The sequence below is a fragment of the Bison bison genome, unplaced genomic scaffold (assembly GCF_000754665.1).
Source record: "Bison bison bison isolate TAMUID 2011002044 unplaced genomic scaffold, Bison_UMD1.0 scf7180017864531, whole genome shotgun sequence".
NCBI classification, from domain to species: domain Eukaryota; kingdom Metazoa; phylum Chordata; class Mammalia; order Artiodactyla; family Bovidae; genus Bison; species Bison bison.
Window position 1 is genome coordinate 7,612,054 of NW_011495081.1, and position 20,171 is coordinate 7,632,224.

The 20,171-nt window shown below is 37.2% G+C and overlaps 1 protein-coding gene across 2 annotated transcripts in view; it reads left to right on the forward strand.

The window, feature by feature from the left end:
* The window catches only part of HIPK3 (homeodomain interacting protein kinase 3), an 81,754-nt gene that overhangs the window by 49,032 nt on the left and 12,551 nt on the right, over positions 1-20,171 (forward strand). For both annotated transcript variants that reach the window (XM_010831830.1, XM_010831831.1), the window contains exons 3-8: positions 6,233-6,356; positions 14,670-14,789; positions 15,424-15,510; positions 15,990-16,174; positions 16,927-17,086; positions 17,483-17,606. In XM_010831830.1, coding sequence (XP_010830132.1) covers positions 6,233-6,356; positions 14,670-14,789; positions 15,424-15,510; positions 15,990-16,174; positions 16,927-17,086; positions 17,483-17,606 — 800 coding nt within the window. The remainder of the gene's footprint in view (positions 1-6,232; positions 6,357-14,669; positions 14,790-15,423; positions 15,511-15,989; positions 16,175-16,926; positions 17,087-17,482; positions 17,607-20,171) is intronic.

A 20,171-nucleotide genomic window follows, 5' to 3' on the forward strand; every position in this document is an offset into this window, starting at 1 on the left:
CTGAAGCGACTTAGCAGCAGCAGGGATGGAGAAGTTTGGAAGAAATGGGGAGTGACTGGTAATGGATAAAGGACTTCTTTTGATGGTGATGAAAATGTTCTAAAATTGATTGGGGTAATGGTTGTATAATTCTGTGAATATACTAAAAGCCATTGAATTGTACCATTTGAACAGATAAATGGTATGGTATGTGAATTATGTCTTAATAAAACTGTTTATTTTTAGAAATAGCTTCTGTATCACCTACCTCAAGGAAGACTGTTTTAATTTTATTATTTTTATCTTTATTGAGTTTACCATTTATTTACCTTTTCCAAGTTTGTGTTGCTTTTCTTTGGTGTCTTCTTATTGTCAAAAGTAGAGCGAAGCATGTAGTTGTATATTTGTATATAAAGGAAATGGCAGTCCAATCCAGTATTCTTGCCTGGAAAATCCCATGGACAGAGGAGCCTGGCAGGCTACAGTCCATGGGGTCTTAAGAGTCGGACACGACTTAGTGACTAAACCACCACCACCAGAGGAGTATCATCGAAAGAAGCCAGGATAACTGTAGCTCTCATTTTTACTGAGTTATATCCCTGACAGCATCATTAGAGTCTGGCCCTTAGTTTTGTCATTTCAGAAATTACTTGATCAGTGTTCTAGACTTAACTAGACCTGGGTTGTTCCTGTCACTAAACTCTCAAGAAACTGAAATATATCAGCATTATGCTAGTTTTATTAACTTTAGTGAGAAACATTAGGCAGGCTAAATAATCAAGTTGGCCTAACTATTGTATTTTCTGTATTTGAAAAAATAGGTTAGGAGCCATATCATGGTCACCACTTTCTTGACGGCCTTGAAATCATCACATGATCATAGCCTAATGGCATTTGCCAGGATAACCCAGGGCATCTTTCTCTTATAAGAATATATAACTGTTCCTCAAACTTGACATACTGAGTTCCTGAACTGAGACATCCTTTTTCCCAACAGGGCTAGGTTTCTCTGCCAGTAATTGAATTTTCAACTTAAATAAAAATGAAATAAAGTAAAGTGTTCAATTAATAGTCATCTTTTCTGAGTGACAGTATTTCACCATGTTCTTATTTGAACTATCTACTGCTAACATTCTTTCTGAGTTCTCTAGCAAAAGACCCATAGATCATTCAGAGTTTAGTTTACCCACTTAAAAAAAAAATTTTTTTTAGCTTACCCACTTTACCTAGATTTCATATCAGTATTTCAGGGCTTTAGAAAAGTAAAAAGGACTTGGTTTTAATGAATATTGATAAGTTTTATTAGTCACATAGCAAAAAAGGAAACATGGCATTTTATGCATAGCCTTTCTTACCGTATAACCTAAATGTTTGAGTTTGTGGATTTGACACTCGCCTTCTAATTGTGTTACTATTTATAGAGTGGTGAAGTGGTTTAGTTGTGCTCTCCATCCAGTGGACGTGTTTAGTGTGCGCCTGGCCTGTCTACAGAAGTACACATGTGTCTGTTCCCTGCTGTACCCTTGGCACACCACTCACATTACAGGTGCTCAGAAGGGAGTTAAGGTGGATAAGAAAAGAAGTGGAAGAATTTCCTTTAGGTGTAGAACACAAGGTTTATTTTGAGAGTCGTCCATAAATCAGACTTTCTGCTATGGTCATTTATATTTAAAAGTATATTTAGCCCAGAGAAATAATTTGAGAGCCAGTTAAGATATATTCAGAAAACTAAGCTTTGTTCATTAAGTTACAGATGGGTATATTATTGTTTTGTGCATAATTTGATTTCTAAAGTTTATTGTATTGTAAGACTGGCTGGCTGAGCTCTGATATCTCTGGCAGTTTCATCTAGATTGTAAATGCTTGAAGGTGTTGCTTCCTCACTTTTTCACATGTGATGATGCATACAGAAAATATAACATTCTGTGGTATGCTGTGGTAAACTGGAGAGAATTTGTACGTTTGACTCAGATTTGGTGAAGAAATATATTGCATTTTCTTTATGGTATTTATGTTTTACAAAATAAAATACAAAAGCTTTGGGGAAGATGGCTGTGGCAGCGTTCAGATCCACTTCAAGAGAACCTGCTGTGAAGAGCAGTTAGCTGCCAGCCTCCACCTGTTGTGCCTGTTAGATAACGCAGCAGTGCTGGGCAGAGGCCCATTCCTCTGGGCTGCTCCCAGCCAGTGACCAAACACTGGGGGCCCTAGAGCTACGCTGTTCTAGTTTGATGGGGACCTACTCCAGCAGATAATTTTTGCCTCGAGACTCCCCATTGACCCTGCCAAGACTCTTCTCTTAACAGCACTGCAGTCGGATAGAAGTTCTAATTCTTCCTTTGCCCCTCTTTCACAGCTGTCAGAACTGCTCGAGGTCTGAGGCTCTCTTCACCTACTCCTGCTTCATCTCCCTCTGTATCCTTCAGAGACATTTTCTCCCCAAGAAATTTTTTTTTTGCACATCTCATCTGCTTCTCAGGATTTTAAACTGATGCAATAATACATAATGAATTTGTATAAAATTTGCAATTAAAATTCTTTTTAAAAAATGAGATATTTGAGTTTGCTTCCCTAAATATAACTTTTGAATCTTAGATTTTGTGTTTGAAATGGTTTTATACAATTTGTAATCAAGATTTTTAAAAAGATAAGTCTGTATTCTTATCACGGTCAAAGTGGCTCACTCTCTGTTGCTGCTGCTGCTGCTAAGTCGCTTCAGTCGTGTCCAACTCTGTGCGACCCCAGAGACGGCAGCCCACCAGGCTCCCCCATCCCTGGGATTCTCCAGGCAAGAATACTGGAGTGGGTTGCCATTTCCTTCTCCAATGCATGAAGGTGAAAAGTGAAAATGAAGTCGCTCAGTCGTGTCTGACTCTTAGCAACCCGATGGACTGCAACCAGGCTCCTCTGTCCATGGGATTTTCCAGGCAAGAGTACTGGAGTGGGGTGCCATTGCCTTCTCCAGCTCACTCACTAAATGGTAGCAAATGGCAGAAAGAATTCATCACTCTTCGTCCACAAGACAGAACTCTAATTGTTGACCAGATTTCAAGCAGTTTTTGTCTCTTTAAGTTGTATGTCCTAAATAGTATCATTTTGTTAGTTTTCTTGCATTACCAAATACAATGTTGAAATTTTCTACAGTAGTCCATTTCAAGTCTTGTGAATTTTTGTATTAATTATTTCAAAATAACTATGAAGCCCTGACACACAGCTATAGCTCTATTAGTCTTACTGGCAAGTCTTTAGGATTCAAATTAATACATGATTAACTATTACTAGTTGATCTCATTTACTCCATACTTTTTGAAACTAGCTGCCTTTTGCTTTGAACCTTTTGAAGTATAGATTAGTATATACTTTATAAACTCTTGTGTTCATTTCTCTCTCTTTCTGCCTAGACCTTTATTCTTCCGATGCCTAGTTCAGACCCACATTTCACACTGATGCTTTCTTTCCTTTGTGTGAATCAACCTGTGTTGGCATGACTTACTTAAGAAATGTTTATTGAGTGCATATTTTCTGCTATGTTCTGTGTATAAACTAGTGAACAAAAAAAGGATAAAATCTTGTGAATATGATAATAAATATAATTTAGGGTAAGCCTTTCTTTCTGTAGTAGTTTAGCATTTGATTATATCTGAATATAATTTACATGTATACATCTACACAGTTACAGAGTTAAGTAGTCAGAAGAGTGCAGGCTTTTTATAACTATGTTTTAAGGTTCTTTTTGGAGAAGGCAATGGCACCCCACTCCAGTACTCTTGCCTGGAAAATCCCATGGACAGGGGAGCCTGGAAGGCTGCAGTCCATGGGGTCGCTAAGAGTCAGACACGACTGAGCGACTTCACTTTCACTTTTCACTTTCATGCATTGGAGAAGGAAATGGCAACCCACTCCAGTGTTCTTGCCTGGAGAATCCCAGGGACGGGGGAGCCTGGTGGGCTGCCGTCTCTGGGGTCGCACAGAGTCAGACACGACTGAAGCGAGGTAGCAGCAGCAGCAGCAGCAAGGTTCTTTTATTCCTCTTAGCATCTCCCCATGACACTTACTTGTTTTTAACAAGTACTGTGGATTAAGAATCTATTGAATCTTAAATATTAATTACAGCAGAGATATTCAGGAGTAGAGTCAATAGACAGATTCTAAATCTATGGTAGCAAACAATTTATCTTTTGAACTTATTTCGAACAGAAGAACTGTAGGGAGGAGATGGAATCGTCTTTCCATTGGGTTTAACTATCGAGTCTTAGGGCTTTGGTTCTTGACTTGTGTCATATATTGGAATCAGCTGGAGAGGTTTAAAAACCACTGATGCCTTTGTCCCATCCTCAGAGTTTCTGATTTAATTGGTATGGGTGTGGCCAGCACAAAAATTGTAATGTGCAGCCAAGATCTAGAACCACTGCATTAGGAGATATAACAATCAGTACTCTTAAGTTTAAAAAAAAAAAAAAACTGGCAGAAGGAATTTTTTAAACTGTATTAAATAAGTATACTGAGAGATCCTGGGAACAGTGCCACCACATTAGTAATGAGGACCTGTGTTGTTCATTGAAGGAGTTCCGACTGGTCAAGTCTGGGAAACTTAGAGCATCAGAATAAGTAATAATAGTAATGAATTATAACCCATTGAATAAAATAGGAATCCATTATACTTACATAGGTAAATACATGGATAAATTGAAATTGGATTCCAGCCTCAAAGTGAAGCCCCACAAAAAACTTAATTACAAAGGGGAAAGAAGAAACTTGATAGTGAAGAAATCTATCAGATACCGTGTTATCAAGTAATCAAAGTGAACATTATCAGTAGTGCTGCAAAGTTTTGTACCACCTGTTAGCATATAATGAGGAAAACCGTCACTTTTCAAACATTTCTCCCAAAGATTTATAACCTGGATCTAATGATGAGAAGATGTCAGACAGACCCATACTAAGGGATATTCTACAAATAACTGGCCTGTAATATCTTATGCCAGGGTCATAGAATCAAGGAAAGACTTGAGGGACTCTTCCATGTTGGAAAAGCCTTAAAGAGATATGACAGCTAAATGCAGTACATGATTCAGAATTGGGTTCTTTTGCCATGAAGGACATTATCTGTGCAGTTGGCCCAACTTGCAGTCTAAGGCTTAGCTGGTGAAAATGTATCAGTATTTATTTCCTGACTTTGATGATTATATTGTGATTATTAGGAGAGTAATCGTGTATGTATGAAATACAAAACATGCCATTATTTGGCAAATTACTCTCAAGTGGACTAGGAAAAAGTATTTATTGTACTGTTTTTATAACTTCTCTGTACCATTGAAATTGTTCAGGATAACCATGATTGTATGACTTTGGAATTAGAGAACTGTATGTGAGGCTTCTCTTAGAATGTTAATTTTCTTATGGGAAAGTCATGGAAGTAGCAACATAATTTATCTGAGAATTGTATCTTTCATGGAATACATTTTCCAGTTAATCAAAGCTCTTTTAAGTGCCAAAATGCTTTTTAACTGTTTTGACGTACTCTGTATTTTTCTGCCCTTTAAGGCAGAATATAGTGAACTTGGTCTTGTCTGTTTTGGAGAACAAATAACCCAGTTTTATTATTATCTTCTGAAGTAATACCTCGGTCTAGATCCCTGGTTAGTCTTTGGGGTTTGGTCTGGTTTGGTTTGAGTCTTATCTTCAGTGTCTGGTTTTCAGTTCTGATGTCATGGTGTGTGCGTTTAATCATCTGTCAGTTCTCTTTCTAGTGTGGTACTTCTGCTGTCATCTCAAAAAACAAGATCTATGCTTTTCCTTTTTTTCTTTTCTTTTACTGTCATGTTAATAAAACTTAGATATTTCATCATAGCAGTGTTGTTCTCATGTTGTTGTTGATTTGTTGCTAAGTTGTGTCCAACTCTTTGTGACCCCATGGACTGTAGCCCGCCAGGCTCCTCTGTCTGTGGGATTTTCTAGGCAAGAATACTGGAGTGGGTTGCCATTTCCTTTTCCAGGGGATCTTCCCAACTCAGGGATCAAACCTGGATCTCCTGTGGGTGAATTCTTTACTGCTGAACCACCAAGGAAGCTCCCCATTGTACTCATAGCATCCCTTTAAGTTTAATTCAGGATTATGGTTAGGTTTGAAAGAGTTATGAAAAATGATGAATTACTGTGAATAGATGGTTTCTCTCTGATTTTATGAGCTTTTCTTTGAATACCAGATGAATTGGATAATTTTACAATCATTTTTAAAATTTTTGAATTTCAGAGCTCCGGAGATTATATTGGGGTTGCCATTTTGTGAAGCCATAGACATGTGGTCACTGGGATGTGTGATTGCAGAATTATTCCTTGGATGGCCTCTCTACCCAGGAGCCTTGGAGTACGACCAGGTAACAGAACTGTCATGATAATCCAGTGGAGTTGGTAGAATGTAAAGGAAAACAATAGACTTATAGGAATGCATTTCCCCAGGCATACAGCACATGTGAAGCTCTTGTTGGAATAATATGGCAAAACCAGGGATCTTATGGAATTGAAATTTAAGATCTCAAAACAGAATTTGATTTTTAAAGTGTTTTCATGAACAAAGTTGTAATTTCATAAAGTTGTAATCCACATGCCTGAAAACCAGTTTTGTAAACCTCTTGGGAGAATTTTTTTAGTCCCAATTTTTATATTGTAGGTATATATACACAAGGCTGGACTATGTCCATTTAAATAATAACGCTTTGCCTGGGGGACAGATTTTGGTGATGGATGAAATGTCAGCCTGTCCCAAGAAATAAAAGGTGTCGTAACTACTGGTCTTAAGCCAGCACCTTTTGTTGGTCTTAAATAACTCAGTCACCTGACCCTCTTTAGTATTTTTCACTGTTTTTGATGGTGCTGAAAGTCTCGCTTAAGATTATTTGAAATGATTCTCCATAGAATCCAGCGAGGCACCTCATTACACACTTTTCATGGTGGTTTTCAGGTATGTTCATTAGTCTTTTTAAGCTAATAGACAATATTGGTTGCTATTCTCTTGGTTTTTATTACCAAGATTGTCGTTTGAAGTACTTGTCTTCACTTTTTGAAAGGGTTTTATAGCATGCCTCCCTTATTAGAAAGAGATACATACTCAACTCCTTTTAGTGAAAAATGTTAGTCAGAATTAACAAGGGTTACATAAATTTTGTTTGGCTTATATTTTTATTTAAATGATATACTAGTTAACTTTTAGATATGAAAAAATAGGAAGTAGAACATTTTAAAAGCACGCCTGACGTAACCAGCAAGATAGCTGATTTCTAGGGTTTAGCTTTCTACATAAAAGGGGATATGAGAGGTAGTTAATTTAGTGACTTAAATGTTGCTGAGACTCTAAAAATCATTTAATATTAATTATTAGATGTTATTGTTAACTTTAATCTCATCCTCTTCCAAAGACTTTCTACCCATGAAACTTCTTTTAGGCCAGGTTTTTTTTGTTTGTTTTTGTTTTTAATACTCTAACTTTCCCTCTCCCTGTTCAACATACCTCTTAAAAGACCATTTCTGTAAAAATTTCCATAGATTTTTACCTTCTTTCATCTTTTAACCCAGTCATTAACTTTGATTCAGATGCCAAGCTAACTAGTTTTGAGAGAATTAATGATCTGATTGAAAAGTCCCGAAACGCCTTAGCTGCTGACGTCCTGAGGAACCTGTCAGATGCTGGAAATACACCTTTGACTTTGTGGACCACAATTTATGGCACGCGTAGTACTCTGAAACAGTACACAGCTAGTGGAAGTAAAAAGATGGATTTGCTATTTTACTCTGAATTTGGACCTTATAGTTGTCTTGGACAACTCATGTTGATACTGAAAAGGACCCTATAAATTCAGTTTTTCTAAAATCAATAATAAACTTAAAAAAGCCAAAAGTGAGAAAAAAAATTGTTATCTGATCCAGATTAACAATATTTTCAGAATGTGTATTATTTTAATTCCAAAAGGTCATAATAATTGAAAAAAGTTACTAGCATGCAGCATCAATAGTTACACAGTTATCAACCTAGTATTTTAAAAGTTATTTTCCAAAATAAATGTATGCAAACCAATAAGAATGATGGTTTTGTTGTTGTTGTTCCAGTCTTCGACTTCATACTCATTTTCAAATATGATGCTTGCTTGGTTTTGATAAATGCCTGTTTTCAGGGCTATCCCTTGTCTTCCTAATTTGAAGTTTTATTTTTTATTTTTTATCCTAAATTGGTTTTGGACTCTGAAATGCATTTTTGCATTAAAATGTTCACGTGAGTGGTATTTTTGTTGTTGTTGTTTTGGTTGTTTTTTTTTACTTTATTTATGTGGTTGAATTTCATAAAATTTCCTCAACTCCCTGGATTATGGTCATCTAATCAGGATGTGGGAGAAGGCAATGGCAACCAACTCCATCCATGCAGTCCATGGGGTCGCTAAGAGTTGGACACTTTTCACTTTCATGCATTGGAGAAGGAAATGGCAACCCACTCCAGTGTTCTTGCCTGGAGAATCCCAGGGACAGAGGAGCCTGGTGGGCTGCCGTCTTTGGGGTTGCACAGAGTCGGACACGACTGAAGCGACTTAGCAGCAGCAGCAATCAGGATGTGAAAGGGCATGCTTCTCTCTGTTACCTGTTTCCTGTTCTAGGCATCAGCTACTGTGATATACTTGGATACCCAATTGAGGCACTGTTGCTATTTTTTTTTTTTTTACTTATTTTTTGCCTTTCAGTGGCAGTGCAGTGGGCAGTAGTAGTAACATTACTAACTAATACTTATTGAATTCTTTTATGTGCCAGAAACTGTCAACACTTTAACTCATTTAATATTTACAACAACGCTATGAAGTTTTATAGATGAGGAAGCCAAGGTGTGGGGAAGTTTAATAACTTGCAGGTTTAATAACAGGTAGTCTGAATCCAGAAGCTATGCTGTTAGCAGTCGACTGCCTCTACACTACTTCATGGATAATGATACTTTCAGGGCAGTAAGAGTCCAGCTGAACCCTGCTCCAGTCTGCCCTGACTCCCTGGCACTAGCTCTCTTCAGGACTCCACCTCCACCCTGCCACTGCCAATCTGTTCTCGCTCAAAGAGGGTTTTCACTGTCTTTATATTAGTTTCTCAAATTCATCAACCTCCACTGGTATTCTGTCTCCAGGTTTGAGTTCTAGGGAAGGAGCCAGCAGCCTCTGCTAGTTTATGATTTTTCCCTGTGATAACATTTTGTACAAATATTTCTCTCTCAAATTGTATGTTGTACTAGATATTCTTCTTCTGTTTTGCTTTTAATCATAACATTGCTTTTAACAGCAGGAGTGTTCTTATATTACAAATATTATCAGTATTGATTATAAAGAGCAGAAGCCCAGCCAATTAATTTGGAAATTCAATTCATCACAAACACAGAAATTCTATATTTTATATCCCTTGCAACAGCTTCAAAATATTATAAGTCAAAGTTGATAGAACCAAAAAAATGGAGACAAACCCATAATCATAAGTAGAGATTTACAGTGCATTTCTTTCTGTAATTGATAGAGAACATAGATAGAAAAAATCGGTGAGAATATGAATGATTTGAACACATGATTGACCAAGCTGACCTGCTAATACAGGCATAGAGCACTATGCCCAATACAGCATGCAAAAGTGTAGGTTACATGTATTTTAAGTGCATGTGAAACATTTACAAAAATAAAGACTTCTATGAAATGTGTTGTAATATCTTTCTTAACCCTTGTTGATGTGTCTTTTGTGTAATCTTTATTTAACATTCTAACCCAAAGTTTTTTTCCAGAGATGAAAGAGAGTTAACATTTTACCTATAGTTATATACTTCAAGGCCAGATTTGAGTCACTAGGAAAAACTATTCAGATTATTTTAATTCTTTATTATGAGCTTTCTGTTCTGTTCCTTTGATCGTCTGTGTCATCTCTTGAAGTCTTCCACAGGCAATTACTTCTTTGAATTTTGGATTCTACAGCTTGCCACTGACCATTTTTTACATTATATTTTTCTCATATGCATTTATTTCTGTTCGTACACAATTGTATGTACTGTGTTTGTTTAGAGACGGCTGCCTCATGAATTGGTACTGTGCTTTGGATCCCTTCCTGTGTTTATTGTAAGCATACTGTCTCACTCGTGCTATATGTACTGAATTTGACTTTTATTTACTGGGAAAATGTCAATATCGTTCAGGACATTAAATAATATTTTAATGGATGAATGGCAGTATTTACTTGATAAATGTTGATTGGTCTTGCAGAATGTTTGTTAGAGTTTAGATAGAACCATATCCACAATGGCTAAAAGCCTGAATTTATATTCAAATTTTATTACGCTTGGTAATATCAAATTATATCTTACGTAAGAAAAATAAAGCTCCCTATTTCAATTCCAGGGTGGGGTGAGAATCTTCAGGGAATTCTATTTCATCAGGCTATTCAGATCTCAAAGAGCCTTTCTCGAGTAGCCTCAAATAGAGTGCACTTATTTATGTGTGGTGGTGGTGGTTTAGTCACTAAGTCGTGTCTGACTGTTGTGACCCCATGGACTGTAGCTGCCAGGCTCCTCTGTCCATGGGATTCTCCAGGCAAGAATACTGGATTGGGTTGATATTTCCTTCTCCAGGGGATCTTCTCAACCCAGGGATTGAACCCTAGTCTCCTGCATTGCAGGCAGATTCTTCACCAGCTGAGCTGTGAAGGCAGCCCCATTTATGTGTGGACTGTCACATAAATCCAAGAATGAGCTTTACTGTGACTGGATTTTTTGAAGTCTGGAGTTGAAGGTGGTTTTGGATTCACAGCAACACTTAGAAGAATTAGTAGGCATTGGTAGAATCTCACTTTGGTGCTAGATCATGAGTATAATTTAGCTGCTCTGTAAGTGCTTTTATCTGTTCTGATTCTGACTTGCTGCTCAGATTTTCTGCTTACTCTGGTTACGTTAGCATAGTCATCAAACTCTAGCTCTGCTTTATGCCCTTCAGCTCATCCGCCAACGGTGTCTGGAGTTTCTTAGTTTATGTTTCTGACATTGTAAATCTAATTTGCTTAGCTTAATTCTAGTTGAGTTTACAAGGCAAATTGCTTCTAAGACTAGTCCCTGCCCTTCATCCACTGGGGATGGGAGGGGCAGATAGGTGGAACACGTTCTCTCTCTTCAAATGACTGTCAGGCATTAGGACCAAAAATAACTTGCAGGTTTGTTTGCTGTTTTTTCAGTGCTATCTCTACCTCTAAGGTATATTAACTGCTCTATTGGGTTCTTTTAGCACTTTATTTTCTTCTTTATAATGGCACGTCCTAGTTTAATTGCATGTTATGGGCTTAAGTATTTATCTCTTTTACTGAATTAATGCTGTTGAAGAGTGACACCATATTCTATTAATCTGCATGTCTTTGTCATAATAAATGCCCTGTGTATGTTTGTTGAAATTGATATGTTGAGCACCTTCCCTACTTTGAGAGACTCTGATGCAGCATCTGGGCACTTCCCATTTTCTCGTTCCGTAAAACAAGGAACTCAGGCACTTGGGATGCCGAGTGAGGGAAAGGCACTGCGCTTTAATGAAAGGAAACTAACTTGTAAGGTGAAGATTTTAATGACCATTTCTTGTGAAATTGGAGATACAAAGATACATGAACATAGACTGTCAGGAGGCACATAGTCTAGCAGGGAAAACTGACGTGTAAAAGTAATTGTTTTGTGTTATGAGTACATTAAAATTGCTATATTCTAGGTGTGGTGGTAGCACAGAAGATGACGATGGCCTCTGTTTTGGTTAGGGAGAGCTTTACAAAGGAGAGTTTCTTGAATTGAGTCTTGAAGAAGGAACAGTAAAAGATTAGCACGTTGGCTTGGTCAAGTGGCAAGGAGGGAGAGGGACAGGGACGTGATAAGTAGGAGTTAGAGAGCAATCTCGGCAAGACAGACTGGCTCATGCAGGGTTCAGCAGGTGCTGGAGAGGGCAGGAATACGGAATGTGTGAAGAGCTGGGAAGAGAGAAAGTGGGGTGGGGTCAGGGGGACTTGTATGCCACAATTAGAGAATTGGAATCCAGCCCGTAGGCAGTAAAGTAATTTTATACAGAGAGTAACAATCAGATTTGCATTTTACCAAAGTGGCTGTTAGCAATTTCTTGTTCTTGGCAATGTGAATAATGAATCGGGGATGAGTGGATGGGGTTGGGGACTGCATGGACTGTAGCCCACCAGGCTCGTCTGTCCATAGGATTCTCCAGGCAAGAATACTGGAGTGGGTTGCCATTTCCTTCTCCAGGGGATCTCCCTGACCCAGGGATCGAACGCATGTCTCCTGCATTGGCAGGCAGATTCTCTACCGCTGAGCCACCCGAGAAGCCCATTAGGGAGGCATGTAGACTAATTAGGAGGCTGTAGACTGTGAGACTGTATAACTAGAATTGAAGAAGACCTGAAAGAGGAATGGAGAGGAGCGATAGTTATGAAAAATACAAATGAGATAAAATTGTTAAGAGTTTTGGTTGTTGGAAAGAGGGTGATGTGGGAGAGGTACTTGTCAGGCCTCAATTCCAGGTTTCTGTCAATTTCAGGTTTCTGATTCAGGCATTGTGATAGTGATCACCAAAGGGGAAGTACCTGAGGTTTTAACAGATTTAAGAAAAATCAGTTTAGAATGTATTCACTTTGAGGTACCGAAAGGCGTTCCAGATGGAAAGTTTCACTTAAGCAGTTAAATCTCCAGAGCTAGAGATAAATATTTAGACATAGAATTAGAGATAAAGCTATGGGGGAAGGCAATTAAAGAGTGCCAAGAAGTAGGAAGACAACTAGAAAAGAATGATGTGGAAATGAAAGGAACAGTTTTTTAAGTGAAAAGATAATAGCTAATAGTGTTAAAGTAAGATAAGGTTTAATATTCAACTATTAAATGTTTCAGTTAATGACAGGACATCACTTACCTTTATCGTTTTGTGAGAGTAATAGAATTCTAATTGTTGTGTGTTGAGCTTAGAATGAAAAGGAAACTATAGATTATTAAGACTTACTCAATTAAATGTTTCAAATAGTTAAGAGAGTTTTTTGTTTTTAGGCTGGAAGATATTAAACATTTTTGTAGGTTGAGGGCAAAAATCTCATACAGAAGAAGTAATAGAAGATGCAGAAGAGGATAGAGTAGTTGTCTTCTAGGTTTAAAGAAAGAACCCTGTGTTTTCAAACACAATTTCAAGGGGTTAAGCCTCTGTTTATTTCCTGTGCTGCCCAGTTGTTGAGTTGGGGAACAGATATTTGAGGGGAACAGTTATTTTAGGGCCAACTATGTATCAGACACTGTCATGGGTGTATATGTAAGGAAACAGAACAGACTCCTTCCTACTTCTACTGCAGAATGGATAAGGAAATACAAGGTAAATGTGCAGAATGTCAGATGGTAAAAAGCACTGTGGAGAAAAAGACAACAGAGAAGGGGAGGTAGGGGTACTGAAGAGGGGAGAGCTTGTCCTTATTTATTGGTGGGTCATAGAAGGCCTCATGAATAAGGTGACATTTGAGCTGAGAGCTGAAGGAAGCAAAACACAGCCATACAGATGCGTGGGGAAGAGTGTTCAAACAGAGTGGTATTAACTTCAGAGGCCCTGAGGCTGGAGCTTTTCAGTGTCCTCCTGAGAGAGCTCATCTGTGCTTGTGTCTCTTCCCCTACTGACCCAAGCACACATAGGTCATGTCATAGATGCATGCACGCCCTCCAGTGTTCCCATAGTCCTGATTTACCCAGGTTAACTTGTCACTGAGTCAAGTAGCTTGTCAATTTCCTGTGTAGATTTCTTCAGTTTCTCCAGTGGTTTCCCAGTATTACCTCTGAGATTAAAATCAAGCTTCTTAACCTATCGATTGCCTACAAGATCAATTTCGTCTCTTGCCATTTCGCCCTTTGTGAACCTCAGTCTCTCAGTGTGCGGATATGTTCTTTTTATTTTCCATATTATAACCTTGAAAATGTTACTTGCTCAGTTGTGTCTGACTCTTTGTGATCCCATGGATTATAGCTGCCAGTCTCCTCTGTCTATGAGATTTCCCAGTCAAGAATACTGGAGTAGGTTGCCATTTCCTTCTCCAGGGTATCGTCCGGACCCAGGAATTGAACCCGCATCTCCTGCATTAGCAGGTGGATTCTTTGCTGTCTGAGCCACTAGGGAAGCCTTGTATCATAGTAGATCATATTTCTCCACTCCTTCAGGACTAACAAACTATTTATTCTTTACTGCCCGATTTGAGCAGAACTTTATTTGTCTATCATTATTTTATGTGTCTCTTCTTTGCCTTCTCATGATGCATGCCTTTATTATACCTATATTACATATATTACACTGCCTTATGATTGCTTACTTGTATCTTCTCCACTAGAGTAAGAGACAGGGGTTCACTTCCTGGGTTGGGAAGATCCCCTGGAGGAGGGCAAGGCAACCTACTCCAGTATTCTTGCCTGGAGAATCCCATGGACAGGGGAGCCTGGCAGGCTACAGTCCATAGGGTCACACGACTGAAGTGACTTAGCACACACGCAGACTGATTTATTAGGGCACACACACTACATCATTTAATTCTTGACCTAACATCTAGCTTAGTGTCTGATATATTATAGCTATGTAATTAATGTCTTAATGCAATAAAAGAATAATTTTTCTCTTTTGTAAATTATCTTTCAGATTCGATACATTTCTCAGACTCAAGGTTTACCAGGAGAACAGTTGTTAAATGTGGGTACAAAATCCACAAGATTTTTTTGCAGAGAAACAGATCTTTCCCATTCTGGTTGGAGATTAAAGGTAACTCACTTACACTTGATCTTAGCCAAAAGGCCGAGAAGTGATCTCACTTAAAAAAATATTTAGAAAAACAGTTTTCTAAGATGCCTTATGTTCATGGATAATACTCTTTATTTTTACTTTATTACATTTGTTTCTTTTGAGTTTTCTTTTTTACCATCCCCCAATCCCACTTTTAATAAGCAGAGTCTTTTCTGAATAGCTTAGCTCATTCTCTAACCTGGCAACACAATTAGTAATGTGTTTTAAATAGTTTAAAAAATTTTATGTGTGTCATTTTGAGTTCTTCCCTACTTTATCAAGCTTTATGGGACAGGGTTGAACTTAACCACTTATGGTGTAACCCAAGTATGTAATTTATTCCCAGGATCAGTAAATCCTTAATGATTAACATTAGTAATTTTGTTAGGGAATTTATCTATGTGTGTGATTTTATCTATATATTTTTGACCTCAGCCTGAATGTCTCATTTTCTGTATACTTTTAAAAATTATATTTTGATAGTTATTCTTTTGAAACTACTACTTGCCTTAGAATATTCAGTATATTAGACTAAATGTGCCAGAATTGAAGAAATAAAGAATTTACAAGTGGTAGTAATAAGATGTTTTTCTTCTCTGATGTATTCAATAAGACACTGGAAGAACATGAGGCAGAGACAGGAATGAAGTCTAAAGAAGCCAGAAAGTACATATTCAACAGCCTGGATGATATAGTGCATGTGAGTACCACAGTCACATTTGTCAATGTTTCATGCATATAAATTGGTGCACTTGAATGCCAAGAATGCCAAAGCACGTTAATCATTTTCTACGTGACACAGTGCTTGCTGTTTTTAAGCTCTTCAAATGAAATTGATTCTAAGGTTTAAGAAACTAAATTTCATTCATCTTTATCAAATATTTGATTTGTATTATCCTGTTCTTCAGTATTTTCTTTAAAAAGGAAAACCCTAGCAAACATATTTCTTCTACTTACATCTCTCTAGAATTGAGTGTTTAGTTAAAGCAGTTTTTTCCCACTGTTTTGAATGCTTTTTGATACCTCAAAATATTTTTGAGATGTGTTCTTTCTTATTTGAAAATACTTGTAGTTCTTGGTTCTTTCCTGTTTGAGGTTCTTTTTGAATTGTTAGACTTTAACATATAGTACAGTGTATGGCTTATTTTTATTTGATGTCTTGAAATGTTGATATTGCAGGTGAACACAGTGATGGATTTGGAAGGAAGTGATCTTTTGGCTGAGAAAGCTGATAGAAGAGAGTTTGTTGGTCTGTTGAAAAAAATGTTGCTGATTGATGCAGATTTAAGAATTACTCCAGCTGAGACTTTGAACCATGCTTTTGTTAATATGAAGCATCTTCTTGATTTCCCTCATAGCAACCAGTATGTTACTTTAAAATCTTTTAAAATGATTCTGAAGAAATGATAATGCTCTCTGTAGTAAACCAGTTTGTTAGAAAAATGATTCAGTTTCTTCATTAAATATAAGTAAACTGAGTCAAAAGAGGTTAAGCTAACTTGAGCAAGTTCACATAGACAGTAAATTGCAGAGTAGAACTAGAATGCAAATCTAAATCACAGTCCAGTGTTCTTTTTCCAAAATAGCATACCAAAAATGACTGAGTGATATCACTTTTACATAATATTCTTACCTTAATGACTGGACATATTTATAATTAAAGAAAGTGTTAAGTTTTTCCTCCTTCAATTTTGAGTCCTGCAAACTCCAAATTGAAAAACTCCTTTTTTCAGTTTCCCTTCACACCATTTGCTTTTCTCCTCCATTCCCCTGCCCCCGTTTCCTCTCTTCCTTGTGGAAGGAGGTTTTTTAATGGGTTGGTGGAGAAGAATATATGCCCAAATTGAAATGGGGGTCACAAATTATAGTGTGCTTACCAAAATGTGCTCACTGTTGCTTTACTGTCTCAAGAAAATGTCTCAGATAGAAGCATATTGCTGCTTCTTGCTTCAGACTTCCATCTTACAGGATTTCCTGGTAGACATAGTATTGGAAATCGGCAGATTAAGTGCAAGCCATAGACTTTATTTTTCTTTTAAAAATAATTTTTAATCTTAAACTATTCTAAACATTTAAAAAATAATATGACCATTACTGTTCACTTTTTCTTTTGCAGTGTAAAGTCCTGTTTTCATATTATGGATATTTGTAAGTCCCATCCAAATTCATGTGATGCAAATAATCACAATAAAACTTCACTTTTAAGACCAGTTGCTCCAAGCAGTACTACTAATCTGGCAGCAAATTTTACTAAAATTGGCACATTAAGAAGTCAGGTAAGAACTTACAGTATTTGGTCATTTTTGCTTCTCTTTTAACAATTAATCATTTTGCTTTTGAAATATACATAAGTTTCCATATCAGCACTTCCAGTGCTGATGAGGTCTTACTATGGCTGTTCTACTAAATCTCTAATATTTCAGGGTAACAGTTGGAATGTATCTACTTAAATTTATTTTTTTCCTTCACCTTTTATTCTTTCAATGCAATCTACTGGCTCTCCTATATCTCAAGTCTACAAAAACTAGACTTCAGTAAGATCAATTTCTGGGTCCATCTTTATCATAGAATTATGGTTTTTTAAAATGCATTTGACTTCTACTTATAAAGCATGTGTACACAATTATTAGCGTACTCTGTATAATGAATGCCATGTCCATCAATTGTTCTAGGCATTAACCACATCTGCCCATTCAGTTGTGCACCATGGGATTCCTCTGCAGGCCGGAACCGCTCATTTTGGTTGTGGTGATGCTTTTCAGCAGACACTGATTATCTGTCCCCCAGCTATTCAAGGTATTCTTTTATTTAAATTACACTTTGAGTTTTTGCATGCATTATTTTAAAATAAGTTTAGGCATCTATTCATTAGATATACTGCATGGGTTTTGTTACATTTAATGCTACATTTGCATTTAATTTAAGCTGGTCAGTAGCCTTTAAACCACTGATACTCATTAACTGACTGGAGTTCCATTGTAGTCATCATTAACAAAATGGCTCATATGACAGTTGTATTTCCTGTAGAGTCTAGCATGATAAAATACTTTAGTAGGAATTAATGAACTGGGAAAGCTGTGGATTGTCCTATGCTGGGTAAAACTGCTCCAGATATTCAGGTTAAATACTTAACATCTGCATGTCATCTCTAGACATGACCGTGACTGAAAGCTCAGATCTTTGTTTTGGTCAAAGGATTTCTTTCCTAAAATATTGTAGTCTTGTTCTTTACCCATAGCTTAGTCTTTTGTTTTTTTAAATATTGATTTTTATCAAATTGCCCTTATTTAGTTAAAAATATCAAATCCTCAAATGAGATAATGACAGAATACCTTTGAAGAGGCATAAATTCTCACACTGAGGAACTACTTTGTGGTAAGAGAATGATAGCAGTGAACTTTTTGACTGGAATAACTAGAATAAAGTCCTCTTTCCTAGGTCCTTTACTAGCATCTTGTTCCTGCTAGGCTGTGATGTCTAAATCTTAAAATCAAGGGATTGATTTCAAATGGGCCTGAAAGGACTGTTTGAAGTGTTGTAATGCTGTTAATAATAAGTGAGAGCTCTTGGTGCTCAGTCAGGATGCCTGGGACCTAGTTCTTGTTTCCTCTATTTGCTCTGCCATCCCAGACGTGTTTGTTATCTTGCTTCAACCTTAGTCAAAGAAAATGGATGGAATGGCTACTCTCTTGATCATTTCCAGTTCTAATATTTCTGGATTCTGAAAGTGATATTTAAAATATTTATTTGATTTAAGGATATGAGCAACTTTTTGAAGTTTTTATTTTAATCTCCTGCACAGTATCTAAAAAGCACCAAGAATATGTTTGTTGACTTGCTTAACTAGTAATGAGAGGTGTGAAAACCTGGCAGCTCTTCAGCCGCTTTGATTCTACCAGGGTGGCTTTGGTCTGTTATCTGTGACAGTGACCCGTGGCTTATCTGATAATAAAAATACCTATAGCATATTGTCAGCACTCCTAAAGATGCTGTTGTGTTTCTTTGTTTTTCTTCAACTGTTATTATAAAAATTTTGAACATATAGAGAAATTCAAATAATAATAATACCTTCTACTCTAGATTCAACAAGTATTAACATGTTATATTTATTCTCCCTATTACACATACACACACTGTTAATAGTAAGTCATAGATGTTTTACTTCTAAATACTTGAGCACACAAAACTGCTGCTTTTTTAATTTAATCAGTTACTATTTAAGTGGTATCGTGACAAATACATTTTCATATAGATGTGTTTAATCTGTGCTAATAGATTGTTGCCTCCTTGATGACTCAGTGGTAAAGGATCCACCGGCAGTGCGGGAGACATGGGTTTGATCCCTAGATTGGGAAGATGCCCTGGAGGAGGAAATGGCAGAAATCCGTGGACAGAGGAGCCTGATGGGCTACAGTCAGACAGGACTTAGTGACTAAACAACAAAAAATAAATTGTTAGGTTCTTTCTCTTTCTTGCATGTACCAAAATTAATTTGGGGATTGCCTTCTACCTACAGTGTGGTGTATTTCATCCAAATTTGGAGTAGCAAGAAATTCCCTGGGGGTCCATGGTTAGAATTCTGGGCTTTAACTTCTTTTTTTTTTTTTTTTTAATTTTTTAAAAAAATTTTATTTAATTTTTAAACTTTACATAATTGTATTAGTTTTGCCAAATATCAAAATGAATCCACCACAGGTATACATGTGTTCCCCATCCTGAACCCTCCTCCCTCTTCCCTCCCCATACCATCCCTCTGGGTCGTCCCAGTGCACTAGCCCCAAGGGTCCAGTATTGTGCATCAAACCTGGACTGGCATCTCGTTTCATACATGATATTTTACATGTTTCAATGCCATTCTCCCAAATCTTCCCACCCTCTCCCTCTCCCACACAGTCCATAAGACTGTTCTATACATCATTGTCTCTTTTGCTGTCTCGTTCACAGGGTTATTGTTACCATCTTTCTAAATTCCATATATATGCGTTAGTATACTGTATTGGTGTTTTTCCTTCTGGCTTACTTCACTCTGTATAATAGGCTCCAGTTTCATCCACCTCATTAGAACTGATTCAAATGTATTCTAAATGGCTGAGTAATACTCCATTGTGTATATGTACCACAGCTTTCTTATCCATTCATCTGCTGATGGGCATCTAGGTTGCTTCCATGTCCTGGCTATTATAAACAGTGCTGCAATGAACATTGGGGTACACGTGTCTCTTTCCCTTCTGGTTTCCTCAGTGTGTATGCCTAGTAGTGGGATTGCTGGATCATAAGGCAGTTCTATTTCCAGTTTTTTAAGGAATCTCCACACTGTTCTCCATAGTGGCTGTACTAGTTTGCATTCCCACCAACAGTGTA